The 16,721-nt window shown below is 45.7% G+C and overlaps 1 protein-coding gene across 2 annotated transcripts in view; it reads left to right on the forward strand.

Moving 5' to 3' along the window:
* Nucleotides 1-264: 264 nt before the first annotated feature.
* The window catches only part of LOC136582227 (cathepsin F-like), a 62,269-nt gene continuing 45,812 nt past the window's right edge, over nucleotides 265-16,721 (forward strand). For both annotated transcript variants that reach the window (XM_066583102.1, XM_066583103.1), the window contains exons 1-5: nucleotides 265-483; nucleotides 3,856-3,969; nucleotides 7,470-7,551; nucleotides 7,646-7,707; nucleotides 7,810-7,885. In XM_066583102.1, coding sequence (XP_066439199.1) covers nucleotides 283-483; nucleotides 3,856-3,969; nucleotides 7,470-7,551; nucleotides 7,646-7,707; nucleotides 7,810-7,885 — 535 coding nt within the window. In that variant the 5' untranslated portion in view covers nucleotides 265-282. The remainder of the gene's footprint in view (nucleotides 484-3,855; nucleotides 3,970-7,469; nucleotides 7,552-7,645; nucleotides 7,708-7,809; nucleotides 7,886-16,721) is intronic.

Below are 16,721 nucleotides of genomic sequence, written 5' to 3' on the forward strand. Positions count from 1 at the left end.
CCATCTAGCGACCACAAGTAGAATCGCAGTGACGTTTACATGTTAGGAGCTGGACTAAGGAAGCGCGAACTAAATCCACCTATCCTTCCAGTACGAGACGCAATACATGCTGTTCTATCTCCATATGTGCAATATGGTACTACGCTCTCCAGGCTCCACATAATTGAGAGCCATAAGTGCCCACAACAAATATGTCTTCCGCTCTGCTCAGAGATGTCACGTGACTGTCACATGACCCCTGGTTATATCTTCACTGAACAGCAGCCGGCAGTAGATCTGACGATGGCTGCGAGCGGCAGCTGCATGCTCCTCTTGGCTGCGGTGGCGATGGTGATCGGGCTCCCTCCTGTCCGGTGGCTGCAGGTGTCTCCGGAGGAGCCCGAGATGAAGACTCTGGTGAGACTGGCGGAGCGGGAATATAACAGTGTGAGCGGCCGCGCGGACGTGTACCGGGCACTGCGCATCAGCGACCTTCGGAGGCAGGTGAGCATCACGTGATCCCTGGGGACAGTGTCGGCTGGTATATAGGGTGATCACAGGTAATCGCACTTCTACACTAGCACCTGTCCATATGGGGGGGGGGGGGGGGGATTACTTGCACTTGTTCTTCTCTGTTGTCTGTCTGATCAGTCAGTTTTAGGTCTTGTTCTTGGGTGTCCAAGATTCAGTTTTCAGACTACCTTACTCCATAGTGCATGGGTAGTGTTAGACTACTAAAGTACTATACCTACACTTTGATTGGCCAGCACTGTTCACATCATCAGCACTAGCCAATCAAAGGGCAGAGCACAGCGTCTATTGGCTGAATAGAAAATTACAGTTTGCACCGATAGAACAGCTGATCGGACCATAAGTAGCATAATGAATGCAAAGAATAACAACCGTATAAATTGTATGACAACGAATGCAAGACATCTGATCAGTAAAGTGGGTTTGAAGCAAGAATGTCTGAAGACTATTATGACAGTAGGAATAACTGAAACATGGCTTGATAATAAGTGCGATTGGGCAGTGAGTTTACAGGGGTACAATCTCTTCAGGAGAGACCATGGGAAACGGAGAGGGGGAGGGGTGTGTCTATACGTTAAATCTTAATGCTGAGGCTACGGTAAAATATAGGTGTAGGAGCTATATAAATGGTAAAAAGATTTGCAATGAGAGCCCTGTTCCTTTAACAAATAATGCAGGAAAAATCATAGAAGGTGATGGAGGGAAGGCAAATCTATTAAAGTTTTTACAAAGGAAAAAGAAATGTCACATGGGATGCAGGGGGATAAAACGAACGAAGTGCAGAGCCAGTTAGAAAAGATTAAAATCGAAAAATCACTGGTCCCAGATGGAATACACCCAAGGGTTCTAAGGGAACTTAGTGACGTGATAGACAGACTGCTACTTCTTGAGACAGATCGGAGTGGTGAAAACGTATAATTGGGTAAAGAAATGGCTCGAAGATAGAAAGCAGAGGGTGGTAATAAATGGATTGTACTCTGCTTGGGCCACTGTTGCTAGTGGGGTACCACAGGGTTCTGCACAGTAAAATATTGATATTTGCAGACGATATGAAATTATACAAGGTAATTAATACAAAGGAGGACCAAGATAAGCTGGGGGCTTGGGGAGAGATCCCTCTCTCACTCCCCCCTGCTCACTCCCGCAACTCACCGCTCGCCTGCGCCGGCAGCCGAATCTTTAGAGACGAGCGGGCAGGTGCTCGAATAAGGCACTACTCGCTCGAGTAGTTTGCCTTAGCGAGTATCCTCGCTCATCTCTACTTAGGACACATTAACCCTTTGCAATCCAATTTTGGATTCAGGGTTTCCTAGGGGGCTTTCTCTTTCTGCCATTATACAATGGCGCCATCTGCTGGCTAGAGCCAGTACTGCAGTATGGGACATGCTGGAGAGGCACCCGACAACAGACAGCCAGTAATCTAGAGTAAGAATACCCTACCGGATGTCTTCCGACATCGGAGCTGTACAGCCTTCAAACAGTAAATCTTTAGACGTCAGACAGTGGATTGGAAAGGGTTAAAGGAGGTACAGGGGCGAGGGACGAGAACATTATTCTTCCACTATATAAGGCACTTGTCAGGCCTCACATGGAATGCGGTGCTCAGGAAAGACACCGGTGCTCAGGAAAGATGTTGCAGTGCTTGATGGGTTTAAAGAAGGGCAACAAAATGAATAAATGGAATGGGGGACTAAAGTACCGAGAGAGGCTATCAAATTGGGATTATTCACCCTGGAAAAAAGGCAGTTAAGGGGTGAACCAGCTATGCATAAATACATTAGGGGACAATACAAGCATCTCTCCCATGATATGTTTATACCCAGGACTGCAACGGTAACAAGACGGCATCTGCTACGTTTAGAGGAACAAAGGTTTCATTGCCAACATAGAAGGGGATTCTTTTCTGTAAGAGCAGTGAGACTGTGGAACTCTCTGCCTGAGAACGTGGTGAGAGGGGATCAGATGCCTTTCTAGAGCGCTATGATATCACAGGATATCTAGCAGGATTGTTAATTTGGGTCTTGGAGTCAGGTAGGAACTTTCACACGTCGTTCCAGGGATTATTTTGACTGCGATTATGGAGTCGCAAAAGATTTTTTTCCCAAATGAGCTAACTGCTTTTGACTCATTGGGTGTTTTTTGCCTTCCTCTGGATCAACAAGGAAAGGAGGGCTGGAAACTGGCTGAACTAGATAAACATTGTCTCCCTTCAGCCTCACATTCTATGTTACTACCCTGTTTCCCTGAAAATAAGACCTGGCATGATTTTCCAAAATGTTTGAGGATGCAAAATGATTTTTCAGGCTTTTTGAGGATGCTTGAAATATAAGCCCTACTCCAAAATTAAGCCCTAACAGTTAATTAAAAAAAGTCAATTTAAATAGTGTCCAGGCAGCTATACATGTAAAAAAAATGTAAACCTTTTTGAACAAAAATTAATATAAGACACTGTCTTATTTTCGGGGAAACACGGTATGTGCAACAAGCTTGTAAGTGCTCCTCCTGCCATATATTTAGCATGACGTGTTCTTCTCTTGTCTACTAATTGGACCCTAATTTACATCTCGTTTTATCCATTAAAGTGGTTTTCCATGCACATACTATTGATGAGCTTTCCTTAGGAGAAGTCATTTAATAGTTGATCCGCCACGCGGGCTGATTAGCTGTGCTGGCGCATGCTGTCGGCACCACTATCACAAAGGTCGAAGTGGAAGCCTCCACGCCGACCTTTCATGTAGCGACTCTAGTAACTGCAGGCATGGCTGTTATTGAGCCACGTTATCAGTAGTATTTGCATGGAAAACCTCTTAAATTTCCTGCATCAGAGAGGTATGATTATCCTGCTTCGTCATAAGGCTGCATTCACACGAACGTATATCGGCTCAGTTTTCACGCCGAGCCGATATACGTCGTCCTCATCTGCAGGGGGGGGAGATGGAAGAGCCAGGAGCAGGAACTGAGCTCCCACCCCCTCTCTGCCTCCTCTCCGCCCTCTGCACTATTTGCAATGGGGAGAAGCGGGACGAGGGTGGGGCTAATTCGGAAAACTTAGCCCCGCCCTCATCCCGCCTCCTGTCATTGCAAATAGTGCAGAGGGGCGGAGAGGAGGCAGAGAGGGGGCGGGAGCTCAGTTCCTGCTCCTGGCTCTTCCATCCTCCTCTCCCCCCCCCCCCCCCCCCTGCCGATGAGGACGATGTATAGCGACTCAGCGTGAAAACCGAGCCGATATACGTTCGTGTGAATGCAGCCTAAGGAATAGATCTATATTTCTTGTATGCTCCTGCTCATATAAACGGACCTGTACTATTTATTTTATTTATTTTTTTGTCCTGGTTTGTTTTGCAGTTGGTATCTGGTATAAAGTATGATTTCACGGTCTTCTTGGGACGCACATTGTGTAAGACGGGAGATGAGGAGAAACTGGATAATTGCCGTTTTCACCGTCTAGCGTCAGTGATGGTAAGTCACCCATCTGCTGCTTACATAAAACAAAGGATGGCATGAGATTCTGGGGCATTTTAGGTCATTATTGGTGTCAGCTGATGGTCTGATGACCTGTGGAATGTGAGCTGCTCATTGTGTGAGCTGTGACCGAAAGATCTGCTTACATGGAGCCGGCAGGGAGCTGCTCTACAGGCATGCTTACTCTGATTATAGTTATTATTCAGATATCATGGGCATGTACGCAGTGCAACACTGCAGTAATTACCCAGGAGACATATAGGTCATATACTGCACACCAGAAGAATGAATGGCATGTCCTAGAACAGTGATGGCGAACGTTTTAGAGACCGAGTGCCCAAACTGCAACTCAAAACCCACTTATTTATTGTAAAGTGCCAACACATCAGGGGGCGGGGCTTATCACCACGTATGATTTTTACCTCCGTCGTTCTTTAAAAAAAGGCTGTTTCAAAATAGACCGGGTGCAAATTTTGACTTTTTTTTAATGCGGAAATGCTGTGGAGTTTGCCACGGAAATTTCCGCTGAGGACATTCTGCAGCATTTCCACCTCGTGTAAACATATCCCAGCAGTGACAACCCCAGAGCAGCCCCAGCGCTAATAGTGACCCCCCCAAATCGGCTTTAGTGGTTATAGTGACCCAGCACAGCGGCCCCAGCAGTAATAGTGACACCGCACCGTGGCCCCAGTCGTAATAGTGACATCCCACAGTGGGCCCCCAGTGGTAATAGTAACACCACACCGTGGTCTCAGTGGTAATAGTGACATCCCACATCAGCCCAGTGGTAATAGGTAATAGTGACATCCCACAGCAGCCCCCAGCGGTAATAGTGACATCCCACAGCAGCCCCCAGCAGTAATAGTGACATCTCACAGTGGCCCCTGTAGTAATAGCGCCCCCCACCCCTCTGAGACCCAAATTCTCCCACCTCCTCTGCTTGGCGCTGTTCCTGTCACTGATCTTAGGAGCACACTGTGATGTGCTGCCGGACACCTCCTCCCTTCCCTGCTCTCGCGGAACCAAGTAGGAGACCTCAGAGGAGGGAGGAGGAGGATCCCGGCTGCACACTGACATCACAGTGTGCGCCGAGATCAGCGCCTCTAGCAGTGCTGCTGAGTGCATACAAGCAGGGGAGCTGCGGCACCCCTGCTGGTATTTACTAATGTGGTGAGCGGCCGACGGCGGCGAGTGCCAGCTGAGAAGGCTCTGAGTGCCGCTTCTGGCACGCGTGCCATAGGTTCGCCACCACTGTCCTAGAACATGACCCAGCACATTGCCACATTTTCTCCCTTGACACTGCCAACTCTGGGGACCTAATTGGATACACTTTATGATAGATCAATTTTTCCTTCACGTAAACGAGAGCTTTACAGAACCTGCAAACCCAAGTCTGAGCACAACCTAACTGTGTTCATCCGGATTCACGGTGGCAGAGGAATCAACTGTCATTTGCGAATTTTAACCGGACTGATTCCTTAAAACATAACTTATTAATAATTTCTAAAATTAATAAACTGGGCTACGGCGCAAACAGACAATTTACATATAGAGTGAGGAACCAGTATTGTATCTAGATCTGAGGTCAATGTGGTAAATTCCTCTGGGAGAATGGAATGAGTATCGCTGGGTTAATGAGTCTTTATACCTTACTTGACCCAATTGATTGTCAACAAGACCCCAATTTAGTGGAGGTCAACAGTGAGGTAACGCTGGACAAGGTTAAAGGTCATGTGACCTGGTCAAGATGGGTATTGTTATATACAGTCAAGGGAAGTTTAACAATACCGCTCTGTTACCATCTGGTGGTTGCTGGTCCTCCCGGCGCGGAGGTGTGCAGGGTCCCGCAGTCGGGGCGCGTCCCCCCGACTTGTTGTCCGGCTGCCGGAGGGCGCAGGTGCCCGTCCGGCGTGGTGCGGGGTGCGCGCGCGCACCTGGGAGTGTAGCTGCCGTGCACTGTCTCTTTTATTATTTTCTCTTGGGAGTTGGCTGTCGCGCTCTCTCTGACCCTGGGCAGAGGGTTTTGCTTAAGGGTCAGACAGAGACTTGCAATCGCTGCCAGTTATTGGTTTCCCTCAATGTGCTAGCTAGTCTGCCTCTGTTGGTCTCCTGCCTCTGTCATCTTGTCTGCTATGTCATCTTGTCTGCTATACTTTGCTATTATCCGCCAGGTTTTTCCATCTGCTTCAGTTCTGCTTAGTATTGTTCGTGTTGGTTATTTACATCTGCCTAGTCTGTCGGTATTCTACTCTTTCCATCCAGGTATGCCAGCGTCCCTTTTCGGTCCCTAGTGAGAGTAGGGACCGCTGCCCATTTGCTAGGGTTAGCCAGGAGTGGAGGCAAGCAGGCAGGGACAGCAGTTGTGGGTGAGATCTAGGGCACCCGGGCTGGCGTATCAAGGGTAGTACACCGTAACACGCTCATTTCTTCCTTGAGTTACAACAACACCCCAATCTGGTGCGATTTGGTCAATTTTGGTGTTTAGGCTTGCCCCTTTTTATGGAGAGGAGACATAGGTGTTTGATTTGAAGCAACTAATTTAGGAAGAATTTGAAGGGTGTGAGAAAGAGAAGATTAGGGTGAAATATGTTTAGTAAATCTTCACTTTAGACTCTCCTGGCCCTATAGGGTGTGTGAATGGAAGGTCTTCTAATGTGATAATGTCCACAATACTTTCTGGATTTACTCCAAGCATTTTAAATGATCCGTGGGGAGGTCTCATTGCCAAGACCCCAGCAATGAGAATGAGGGTCCCGTGTCACCCTCTCCTGTTACTGCAGGCTTGCTGCACCCACTGACAGTGGCGTGAAGAATGAATGGAGTGACTGTCATACATGGACGGAAACGCTTCATCCATTTCAATGGAGCTGACAGAAATGGCAGAGTACAAGCTCTCGGCTCTCTCATTGAAAATGACTGGAGCGAAATGTATTGAGCCCACAGCGCAGAAGAGAGGGGTCATTGGACCCCCATTCTCAGGATTGGTGGGGGTCGCAACGGTGTCTTATCTTCTTTCAGCTACCTTCTATAGTGTCTGTGTGCTCCATACTTATCTGTTTTCAAGGTGTATGCCTGTTTGGTATTGATCATACACTTAGGTAATCTAATTTTATCAAAAGCAAGTCTAATAGAAGGCTTTTCCTACCTGCATCATTGTGTCTGTTTTCCAAAATAAACCACAACACCTTGGTGGATCTTTTGTATGATGAAGACTATTGGCCTGTGATGGATCCCATTAGCTTATAATGGGATTTATTGGATGGGGCATATCAGTGACATAGGGGTTTCTGAGGATTTGATTAAATATCAGCTTTTGTGGGTATCTGTAGCCTTACTAGGAATTTTTTAGGAGGTCTAGGCTTTGTGATCTGGAGTAGTTGGTTGCAAACCGTAGTTACTGAGTTCATATTCAGAAACCTAGTATTTAGATGTCAAGCTCTTTATTGGTGATTGTCAAATGAAAGAAGTTCATTTTAATGTTTTATTTTGTTTTACAGGAAATACAATGCAAATATTCCATGTTTGTTTTTCCATGGGTAAATGAGACCAAAGTACTGGAGAAAACATGTTCTCCAGAAGGTTGGTACATTTCTGTGGTTGTATGGTCCATCACCATGTCTGCCCATCCCAGCTTCTCCTTCTGTGTAATCTTTTATTATTTATGTCCCTCTAGGTCTTATAGAGAAGACAAATCAAGCATTCCCTGAAGACGATGTACTTTCCATGAAATCAGAGGTATAATTTATTGTGTCCAACCACATTCCTTACTGTCCTCATACTTCTGTTACTAGAGAAGATTTATGCTTGTGAAGTCTAAACTGGTGACTCCTGTTTTAGGGCAAGCTGCTGGAAACGTTATCATTATTTAAGGACTTTGTAACAACCTACAATAAAAAATACAAAGACAATGAAGGTGAGTCCTTTACGTTGGCCTTAAAGGGAGATCATACAATGGATCATCAGAAGATGTTCTATTGTATAAATCAAGTTGTTATGTTAAACATATTCTTAAAAGGGGTTGTACCAGGATCTGAAGTTATTCTCTATGCATTGGATAGGGGATAACTTTTTGATTTGGGAGGGTCACCTCTGAGTCCCCCACCAAACTTCTACCTTTCTGACAGTCGCTTTGGGATCATTTCTTATCCCGCTGTGACCTCAGAATCAATGGAGCACTGGCCAATCATGTGCGGTCAGCGCTTCTTTCATTTCATTGGTACTTGCTGCTTGTCCGTCTTGGCAGTCGCAATGAAAAGGAATCGGGCTCCAGCTTACTTGGGTGACCATTGCTCCAGTCAGTCTCCTCCTCACTGCAGGGGGTGCAGTAAGTCTTCAGTGAGGAAGAAGGGGGTAAGACACGTGCCCCTTGTTCTCAGGATCAATTGGGGTCTCAGTGGCGAGACCCCCACTGATCAGAAAATTATCCCCTATAACTTGCGATTCTGTTACAAACCCTTTAAGCATTTTGTTTCTTTTTTTAATTAATTTTTGATGTCATCATGATCCATATTTTCAAAAACCAATCTCGCTGTTCATACTTGCCACTAATTGTAGTAACAGGTTGAAACGTCCTCTTCTGTAGAGATAGTTTCAGTAGTCCTCATCATCGCAGGCTGGATGGTTACAATGAAAAGTAATGCCTTTACATAGCCATCATTCATAATAGGTGATGGGCACAGCGTATCCCCACCTATCTCCCCTCCGTTCCTCCCCGCCCCGCGGCAGCACCCGAATCTTTCGGGACGAGCGGGGAAATACTCGGCTAAGGCACATTACTCGAGCGCGTAGTGCCTTAGCGAGTATACTCGCTCATCCCTATTAACTACAGCTCGGGCAAGATGCCAGCCATGTACAGATAACAGAATCAGAAATTTAGAATTAGAAAATAAAAACAGATTAGAAGAATGTAAAATGTTTCACAGTCTGGTTTTCAATAGTAAAAAAAATACAAATGATATGTTCCCTTTAACCCCTTAGTGACCAGCCTATTTTGTGCGTTAAAGACTGATTTTCATTGTTGCATTGCAAGAGACATAAGTCGTTGACTTAGCCATATGAGGTCTTGGTATTTTTTTGATATGAGTTGTATATTTTATGGTTCAAAATAATTTTATTCAGCTGCCAATTCTTCAAATAAGATGTACACGAATGCATAAGATTACATCAATGACTGGGAAGAATACAGACCGTTTCTAGTGTGACATAATCTATAGTCGCATGGCTAAGCAGCCAATTATTTTATCTATAAGTTCAACATAACAAAAAACTCCTAAACTTAAGAGAGTAAAAGGAAGAAGAAGAAAAGATTAAAGAGGAGGTAAGAAAAACCAGGAAGAAGAGAGGAAAGAGGGTATGGGGGTGATAAGAAAATGGGGAAGAGCAGGTGGGGGAGATGGAGGAACTAGTTATGTCTTCCGGCTGGGGTTTACTAAACAGGTTACAATCCTATGGGGTCAACAGGAGAGTCATATGATGACACGAGGATGAGGGCGGAGTTATCCCATTAGCTTGCCACAAGTCTAATCCTAATGAGGCCTGAAACTGGATCCAGCTAGCCCATGTTGCATAAAATTTAGTGTAACGCAATTCGTCTCTAAATATTTCAAATTGTCTAAGGACTCCAGCCACATCAGCCTTGAGGAAGCAACGGTGGACTTCCACTTCCTAGGAATGATCTGCCTCATGGCAAGTAAGAAGAATCTCAGCAGAGATTTCTTAGTTCGGTGCAGAGAGCCTGGAATCATTGACAACAAGGCAATCTTCGGGGTGATAATTTATCGAGTTCCCACAAACTGAGGTGTAAAGAGCACCAATCTCCCGCCACAGGGGCCAGATAAAAGGACAGGACCACCACAGGTGAATAAAGGTCCCTCTCTCCTGAAGGCACCTTCAGCATGTATCCTGATACTGAGGGTAAATTCTGGCCAACTCCACTGGTGTCTTGTACCACCTACTCAAAAGTTCTTGTGCCCTACTGGACACGTTCATTTTATGGGTCAATGCATAAGCCTTCCTCCACAACTCCTTTTGAGGGTTTGCTTTCAAGATCCCGTGCCCAGTTCTGTTCCAACGTCCTACTCCCATTCCATGTCACTCTTCAAAAGCAGTCTGTACAACGTGAAGATCCTGAATAGATTCTCTGGAGCCGAAAGGCACAGGTTCTCAAAGGAAGTTAAAGGCCACCCAAGAGATTGTATGTTACCTAGTGACCTAATCTAATGATGCAGTTGTAGGTATTGATACCACGCTCTGGTCGGGGGGTCCTCACCTGCTAATATATCCCATAGGGACCTGATACCTGTGCCCACAACAAAGTCACGTACCCAAGGAACAGGGTCTGTTATTCTTTCCATCAGGGAGGTGCCCCGGAAAAATGGCGGGACGTCCGTGTTGCCCACCAATGGGGTGAAAGGGCCCACGTTGGTGATCAGCCCTGACTTGTTGGATTGACCCAACCAAGTTGCGATCAAGTTTTCAAGATGTTGATCCTTCCGAACCAGGACAATGGTAGAGTCCTCCATCTATCAAAAGTAGCTTTTAGTGCAGTAAGAATTGGCCTGTAATTCCTTTCAAAAAGGTTGTCTAAATCCACTGAGACCATGATTCCAAGGATCTCATCCTCCTTCCATGCAAAGGAGAACGTGGGCTTTAGCACCTCCACCTCAGGTACTGGAAGGTTCACACGAAGTATTTCTGATTTGGTTAAGTTCACCTTAAAGTTAGAACGCCTCCCATACATCTCAAACTCTTTTAATGTGCAAGAAAGCGCCACTCTGGGGTTGGTGACAAAGATCAGTCGGTCGTCAGCATGCAGTGCAAGTTTGTGTTCCCTCTGTCCCACCCTGACCCCCCCCCCCCCCCCCCCCCCCGAATATTGGAGTTTGCTTAGCTCCCTCTAGCAAAGCACGAGTATAACTCCTGCCTTATATTCGATACATACGGAAGGTGAGTGTTTACTATTGTTCTTTATAATACATTACTCTGACATTAGCCTTAGGCCTCATGTCCATGGGTTTAAAATCCGCAGCGTTTCTCCCGCACGCTCATCCGCGCGCCCATAGGGATGCATTGGACACTCGTGGGTTGTTAAATACCTACGGATGTCATTTTTCCCGTCAGGCGCGGATCCGCGTGCGGGAAAAAAAATGGACATGCTCCATTTTCGTGTGGGTCTCCCGCGGGGACGGCTCCCGTAGGCTTCTATTGAAGGCTATGGAAGCTGTCCGGATCCGCGGGAGACCCGTACCAGAATTAAACTCGCCTGCTCCGGACGATGCGGTTCTTCCCTTCTTCGCGGTCGGATCTTCTTTCTTCGGCCCGGTGGATGTGCCCGGCCGAAGAAGGAAGGAAGATCCGCATCGTCCGGAGCAGGTGAGTTTATTCTGATTTTCAGCCCTCATGTCCGCGGGGCAGGAGGGACCTGCTATGGATTCTACATAAAGAATCCGCGCGGCGGGCCTGATTTTCCCCGTGGACATGAGGCCTTATATTGTTTTAAAATGCCTATTTGTGATGACATGTAAATGATTTTATAAACAATTGATAAGTCATGTATCGGCTGTTTTTCCTGCTTGTTTGTTATTAAATATATTCATTCTATATATTTATCAATAACTTTATTACTTTTATTCTACTGTAAAATCTGTTTTATCATTATTTCATATATAATGCATTTATTTTTCATTGCTTATTATGTTCGTATTATTTTTTCATAATTTTTTCACCCGAGATGGTTAATCTGCAATGCAGACTCTACAAACTTTACAGGAATTCATATGGGCGAAAAGAACCTGCAGCAACCCAGTAGATTATGGGGATAGAGAAAGAGGGAAATATACTGCAGGCTGGAGGAACGAGGATACAAACCTGTTAAAAATCTACTTAAAAATAAAAAAACAACCATGTTGGATAGAAAAAACAAGGGCATAGTTTTTTCAACAGCTTATAATAATGATTTCTAGAACATCAGAAAACTATTCTACAGATTGTTGCCCATTTTAAGACAAGACAAAATCGTGAACAGTATAATTGAGGAAGGGGTTATGGTTGTGGCAAAGAGAAATAAAAATGTAGGGAACCCAGCCTATACATATCAAAGATTAAAAAAAACTAAAAAAAACAACATTGTATGTAGGGATGAGCGAGTATACTCGCTAAGGCACTACTCGCTCGAGTAATGTGCCTTAGCCGAGTATCTCCCTGCTCGTCCCGAAAGATTCGGGTGCCGATGCGGAGGAGAGCAGGGAGGAACGGAGGGCAGTTCTCTCTCTCCCGTCCGCTCTGCCCCGCTCCCCGCCGCAACTCACCTGTCAGCTGCGGCGGCCACAGACGAGCAGGGAGATACTCGGCTAAGGCACATTACTCGAGCGAGTAGTGCCTTAGCGAGTATACTCACTCATCCATAATTGTATGTCATTGAAGGGTTTCTTCAATTGTGGAAAGTCTCGATGTAATGTGTGCCATTTGGGTCTAAAAAAAGATAAATTAATCGGTAGTGATGGAGGTAGAGAATTTAAGATCAACGTTTTTTTAAAATTGTGACTCTGAGAACATAGTATATGTTATCACATGCACTGTGTGCAAAAGATACTATGTAGATTGCACCATAAGAAAGATTAGAACTCGACTCTCAGAACGCATGAGGCAAATAAAAAATTCTAACCCAAGTGGCTCGGGTGCAGCCAGACATTTTTTTTGGAAGTCCATGCAGGTAACATTGAAAGTTTTGCGTTTTTTGGTATTGAGAAGGTGAAGAGTCCTAGGAGGTGTAAAATAAGCAGATCAATTGTTCTCAGAAGAGAAGCCTTTTGGATTCTCACATTAGATAGTAAATTCCCAGCAGGAATGAACACAGACAGATTTGTTGTATATCAATTGAATACCAGGAATGAAGATAATTTAATAAACGGTCCTATATAGTACTCATGGGGTGTGTTGTAAGTAAATAAACATATTATTTCATATGAATTAATTATGAGAGAATAATGAATTTTTAGGGGAAAAAAGCTAATATAAATAGGTGGAATAATGGGTTAAAATGGATTACAAATAGAGATGAGCGAGCGTACTCGGCCACGCCCCTTTTCCGCCCGAGTACCGCGATTTTCGAGTACTTCCGTACTCGGGCAAAAAGATTCGGGGGGCGCCGTGGGGGGTTGCAGCGGGGAGTGGGGGGAAGAGAGAGAGGGCTCCCCCCTGTTCCCCGCTGCTACCCCCCGCGCCGCCACGCCTCCCCCCGCCCCCCGAATCTTTTCACCCGAGTACTGAAGTACTCGAAAATCGCGGTGCTTGATCGAGTAATTACTCGAAATGAGTAAGTTCGCTCATCTCTAATAATAAACTAAACATTGAAATACAGATGTTGCTGACGGTTGCCGCATTGCCTTATAGCTGTAGCTCTAGCCCCCTCTCTTGGTTGCTGACGTGGCCCAACGTCCCCTAGATTCAGATGACAAAGTAGGCCCCATGGGGCAACAAGAATGTAATGCTTCTCATAGGAGAAGGGGCGGGGGGGAAGAAAGAAGACATAAAGGCAGTCCACTTCCTATGCCACATAGGCAAAGTCCAAGAACATCATAAATATAGCCATCAGAAGAAACCCTGCTGACTTTCCATGGTGGATGTGATTAAGTTGCATGCTCTCTTCATCGCCGACAACCTCGCTGTTTTGGGCTGCATAACCCACCACTAATCGCAGGAGGCCAGAGCGGGCAGCGTCGGAACTGTGGGCCACTCCGGGAGTGCAATCATTGGAAGCTCAAATGTTCCTAAAAATTTGGGTAGGTCGCCCAGAGTATGGAGGATCACTGATTTCCCATCTTTTTCAGCCAATAGTGAGAAAGGGAAGCCCCAACGGTATGTGATCCCTCGATCTTTGAGTACCACCAGCAGTGGCCTCAGAGCCTTTCGTAATTGTAGCGTATGGCACGCCAGGTCCTGCAGAATGATGAGAGATTAGCCTTTGTGGGTGAGGAGATCTGTTTTGTCTCTCGGAGCTGTGTCATGGAAGGCTGTGGGGAGTTGTGTCCCTTCCTGGCAGGAGAGCTGGTGCTGGCTGTGCTGCTGCCATGTCCCAGGTTGGGCTACAACCTCTGTCAGATGCTTGGGGCTGTAACAAAGAAGGCTATGGGGAGTAGTGTCCCTTCCTGGCAGGTGAGCTGGTATTAACAGTGCTGGCAGTACTCAATCTCTTTGTGGTGGGGGTCCATTGTATCCCCATGGCTGCTGGGACTTGGTAAACCCTGTGAGGAAAGACCTTTCTGCGCCACTGCTCCGGTCATGGTCTGTGGTGCACACGCTGCATCCACGCTCTCCACCTGAGCCTCCTGCATCTTAGACCTCTCCGATTCTGGCGCCATCTGGATATGTCGGCAGCAGCATATGGGACGCTGAGAAAGCTCTCCATTGTTCTGCTATCTCTGTCTTCAGCCGCCGAGTCTGACCTGCCAGCTCTCCTGTGCCCCGTTCTGCTGCTGTGAGGTGCTTTTCCCGTGGGTTGCAGGGGCATGGGAGTAAAATGACTGGGAGTACAGCAGGAGTTCACGGAGGTCATGTCTTATCTGGCCATTTAACCCTAAAGTTAAATGTTATATAACTTTTCTTACATTTTTCGGGGGGTGAAAGGGGGGTGGAAAAAGCGTTCAGAAATTCCACCATTGTTTTTAGGTTTTTCAGTAAAAATAACATGATAACTTTCTTATCGGGATTAGCACAATTACTGCGACACCAAGTTTATATAGAATTATTATTATTTTATTTATTTTTTTTACTACTGCTGCACAATAAAAACACGTTTTTAGAGAAAAACAATTTAATCTACATTGCCACATGACATTTTTATTTTTCTAGTAATGGAGCTATTTGAGCTTGTTTTTTTGCAGGAAAGGTTGCAGTTTTTTTGGTACCATTTTGAGATTCGAGTGACTTTTAGATTGCTTTTTAATATATTTTATGGGAGAGAAACAAAAGAAAAATGGCTATTCTAGCATTACTTTTTAAAATAATTTTTGTTCACCATGCGAGATAAATATTAAAATATTTTCATTGTTTGGGTCGTTACAAATGCAGTAATACCTATTATAATTAGAGATGAGCGAACGCGTTCGTCCGAGCTTGATATTCGTGCGAATATTAGGGTGTTCGGGATGTTCGTTATTCGTGACGAACACCATGCGGTGTTCTGGTTACTTTCACTTCCTTCCCTGAGACGTTAGCGCGCTTTTCTGGCCAATTGAAAGACAGGGAAGGCATTACAACTTCCCCCTGCAACGTTTAAGCCCTATACCACCCCCCTGCTGTGAGTGGCTGGCGAGATCAGGTGTTCGCCTAATATAAAAGTCGGCCCCTCCCGCGGCTCGCCTCAGATGCGGTGTGAGTTAGATGAGGGACAGTGCTGTTTATACCGGAGCTGCTGTAGGGAAAGAATTGGTAGTTAGTGTAGGCTTCAAGACCCCCCAAAGGTCCTTATTAGGGCCACTGATAGCTGTGTGTTGGCTGCTGTTAGCAGTGGGATTTTTTTTTTTTTCTCAAAATCGCCTCTGCAGACCGTTGCACCTGGCATTAGGGACAGAAGTGCTGCATAGGCAGGGAGAGTGTTAGGAGTGAGTGTAGCCTTCAAGAACCTCAACGGTCCTTTCTAGGGCCATATTTATCCGTGTGCAGTACTGTCCAGGCTGCTGTTGGCTGTGCTGCATTTTTTTTGGGCTTCTCAAAATCGCCTCTGCAGAGCATTGCACCCTCCATTGATACTGCAGGGAAAGAATTGTATAGGCAGGGCCACAACACAGTTATTATTCATAGAATATACGCAGTGCTGCCTGTTGGTGGGAAAAAACTGAAAACAAATCTATTTGTCCAGCCTGTGTCCGTCCTTACGCCTGTGTAGACGTGTGAGCTGCGTGAAAAACATTGCTAAATCATACGCAGCCAGCTACGCTTTACTGCTGGGTTCGCCATTTGCTTTCCTTAATTGGGAAAAAAAAATACCTGCTCTCCAAGAGTTATAATAACTCTGCTACCCTCACGTTCTGTGACACATAAGCAGGGACACAGCGCAGTTATTAAACTTCGCAGGTTCATTGAATATACGCAGTGCTGCCTGTTGGTGGGAAAAAACTGAAAACAAATCTATTTGTCCAGCCTGTGTCCGTCCTTACGCCTGTGTAGACGTGTGAGCTGCGTGAAAAACATTGCTAAATCATACGCACCCAGCTACGCTTTACTGCTGGGTTCGCCATTTGCTTTCCTTAATTGGGAAAAAAAAATACCTGCTCTCCAAGAGTTATAATAACTCTGCTACCCTCACGTTCTGTGACACATAAGCAGGGACACAGCGCAGTTATTAAACTTCGCAGGTTCATTGAATATACGCAGTGCTGCCTGTTGGTGGGAAAAAACTGAAAACAAATCTATTTGTCCAGCCTGTGTCCGTCCTTACGCCTGTGTAGACGTGTGAGCTGCGTGAAAAACATTGCTAAATCATACGCAGCCAGCTACGCTTTACTGCTGGGTTCGCCATTTGCTTTCCTTAATTGGGAAAAAAAAATACCTGCTCTCCAAGAGTTATAATAACTCTGCTACCCTCACGTTCTGTGACACATAAGCAGGGACACAGCGCAGTTATTAAACTTCGCAGGTTCATTGAATATACGCAGTGCTGCCTGTTGGTGGGAAAAAACTGAAAACAAATCTATTTGTCCAGCCTGTGTCCGTCCTTACGCCTGTGTAGACGTGTGAGCTGCGTGAAAAAC

Source organism: Eleutherodactylus coqui, chromosome 11 (assembly GCF_035609145.1).
Source record: "Eleutherodactylus coqui strain aEleCoq1 chromosome 11, aEleCoq1.hap1, whole genome shotgun sequence".
Taxonomy (NCBI): domain Eukaryota; kingdom Metazoa; phylum Chordata; class Amphibia; order Anura; family Eleutherodactylidae; genus Eleutherodactylus; species Eleutherodactylus coqui.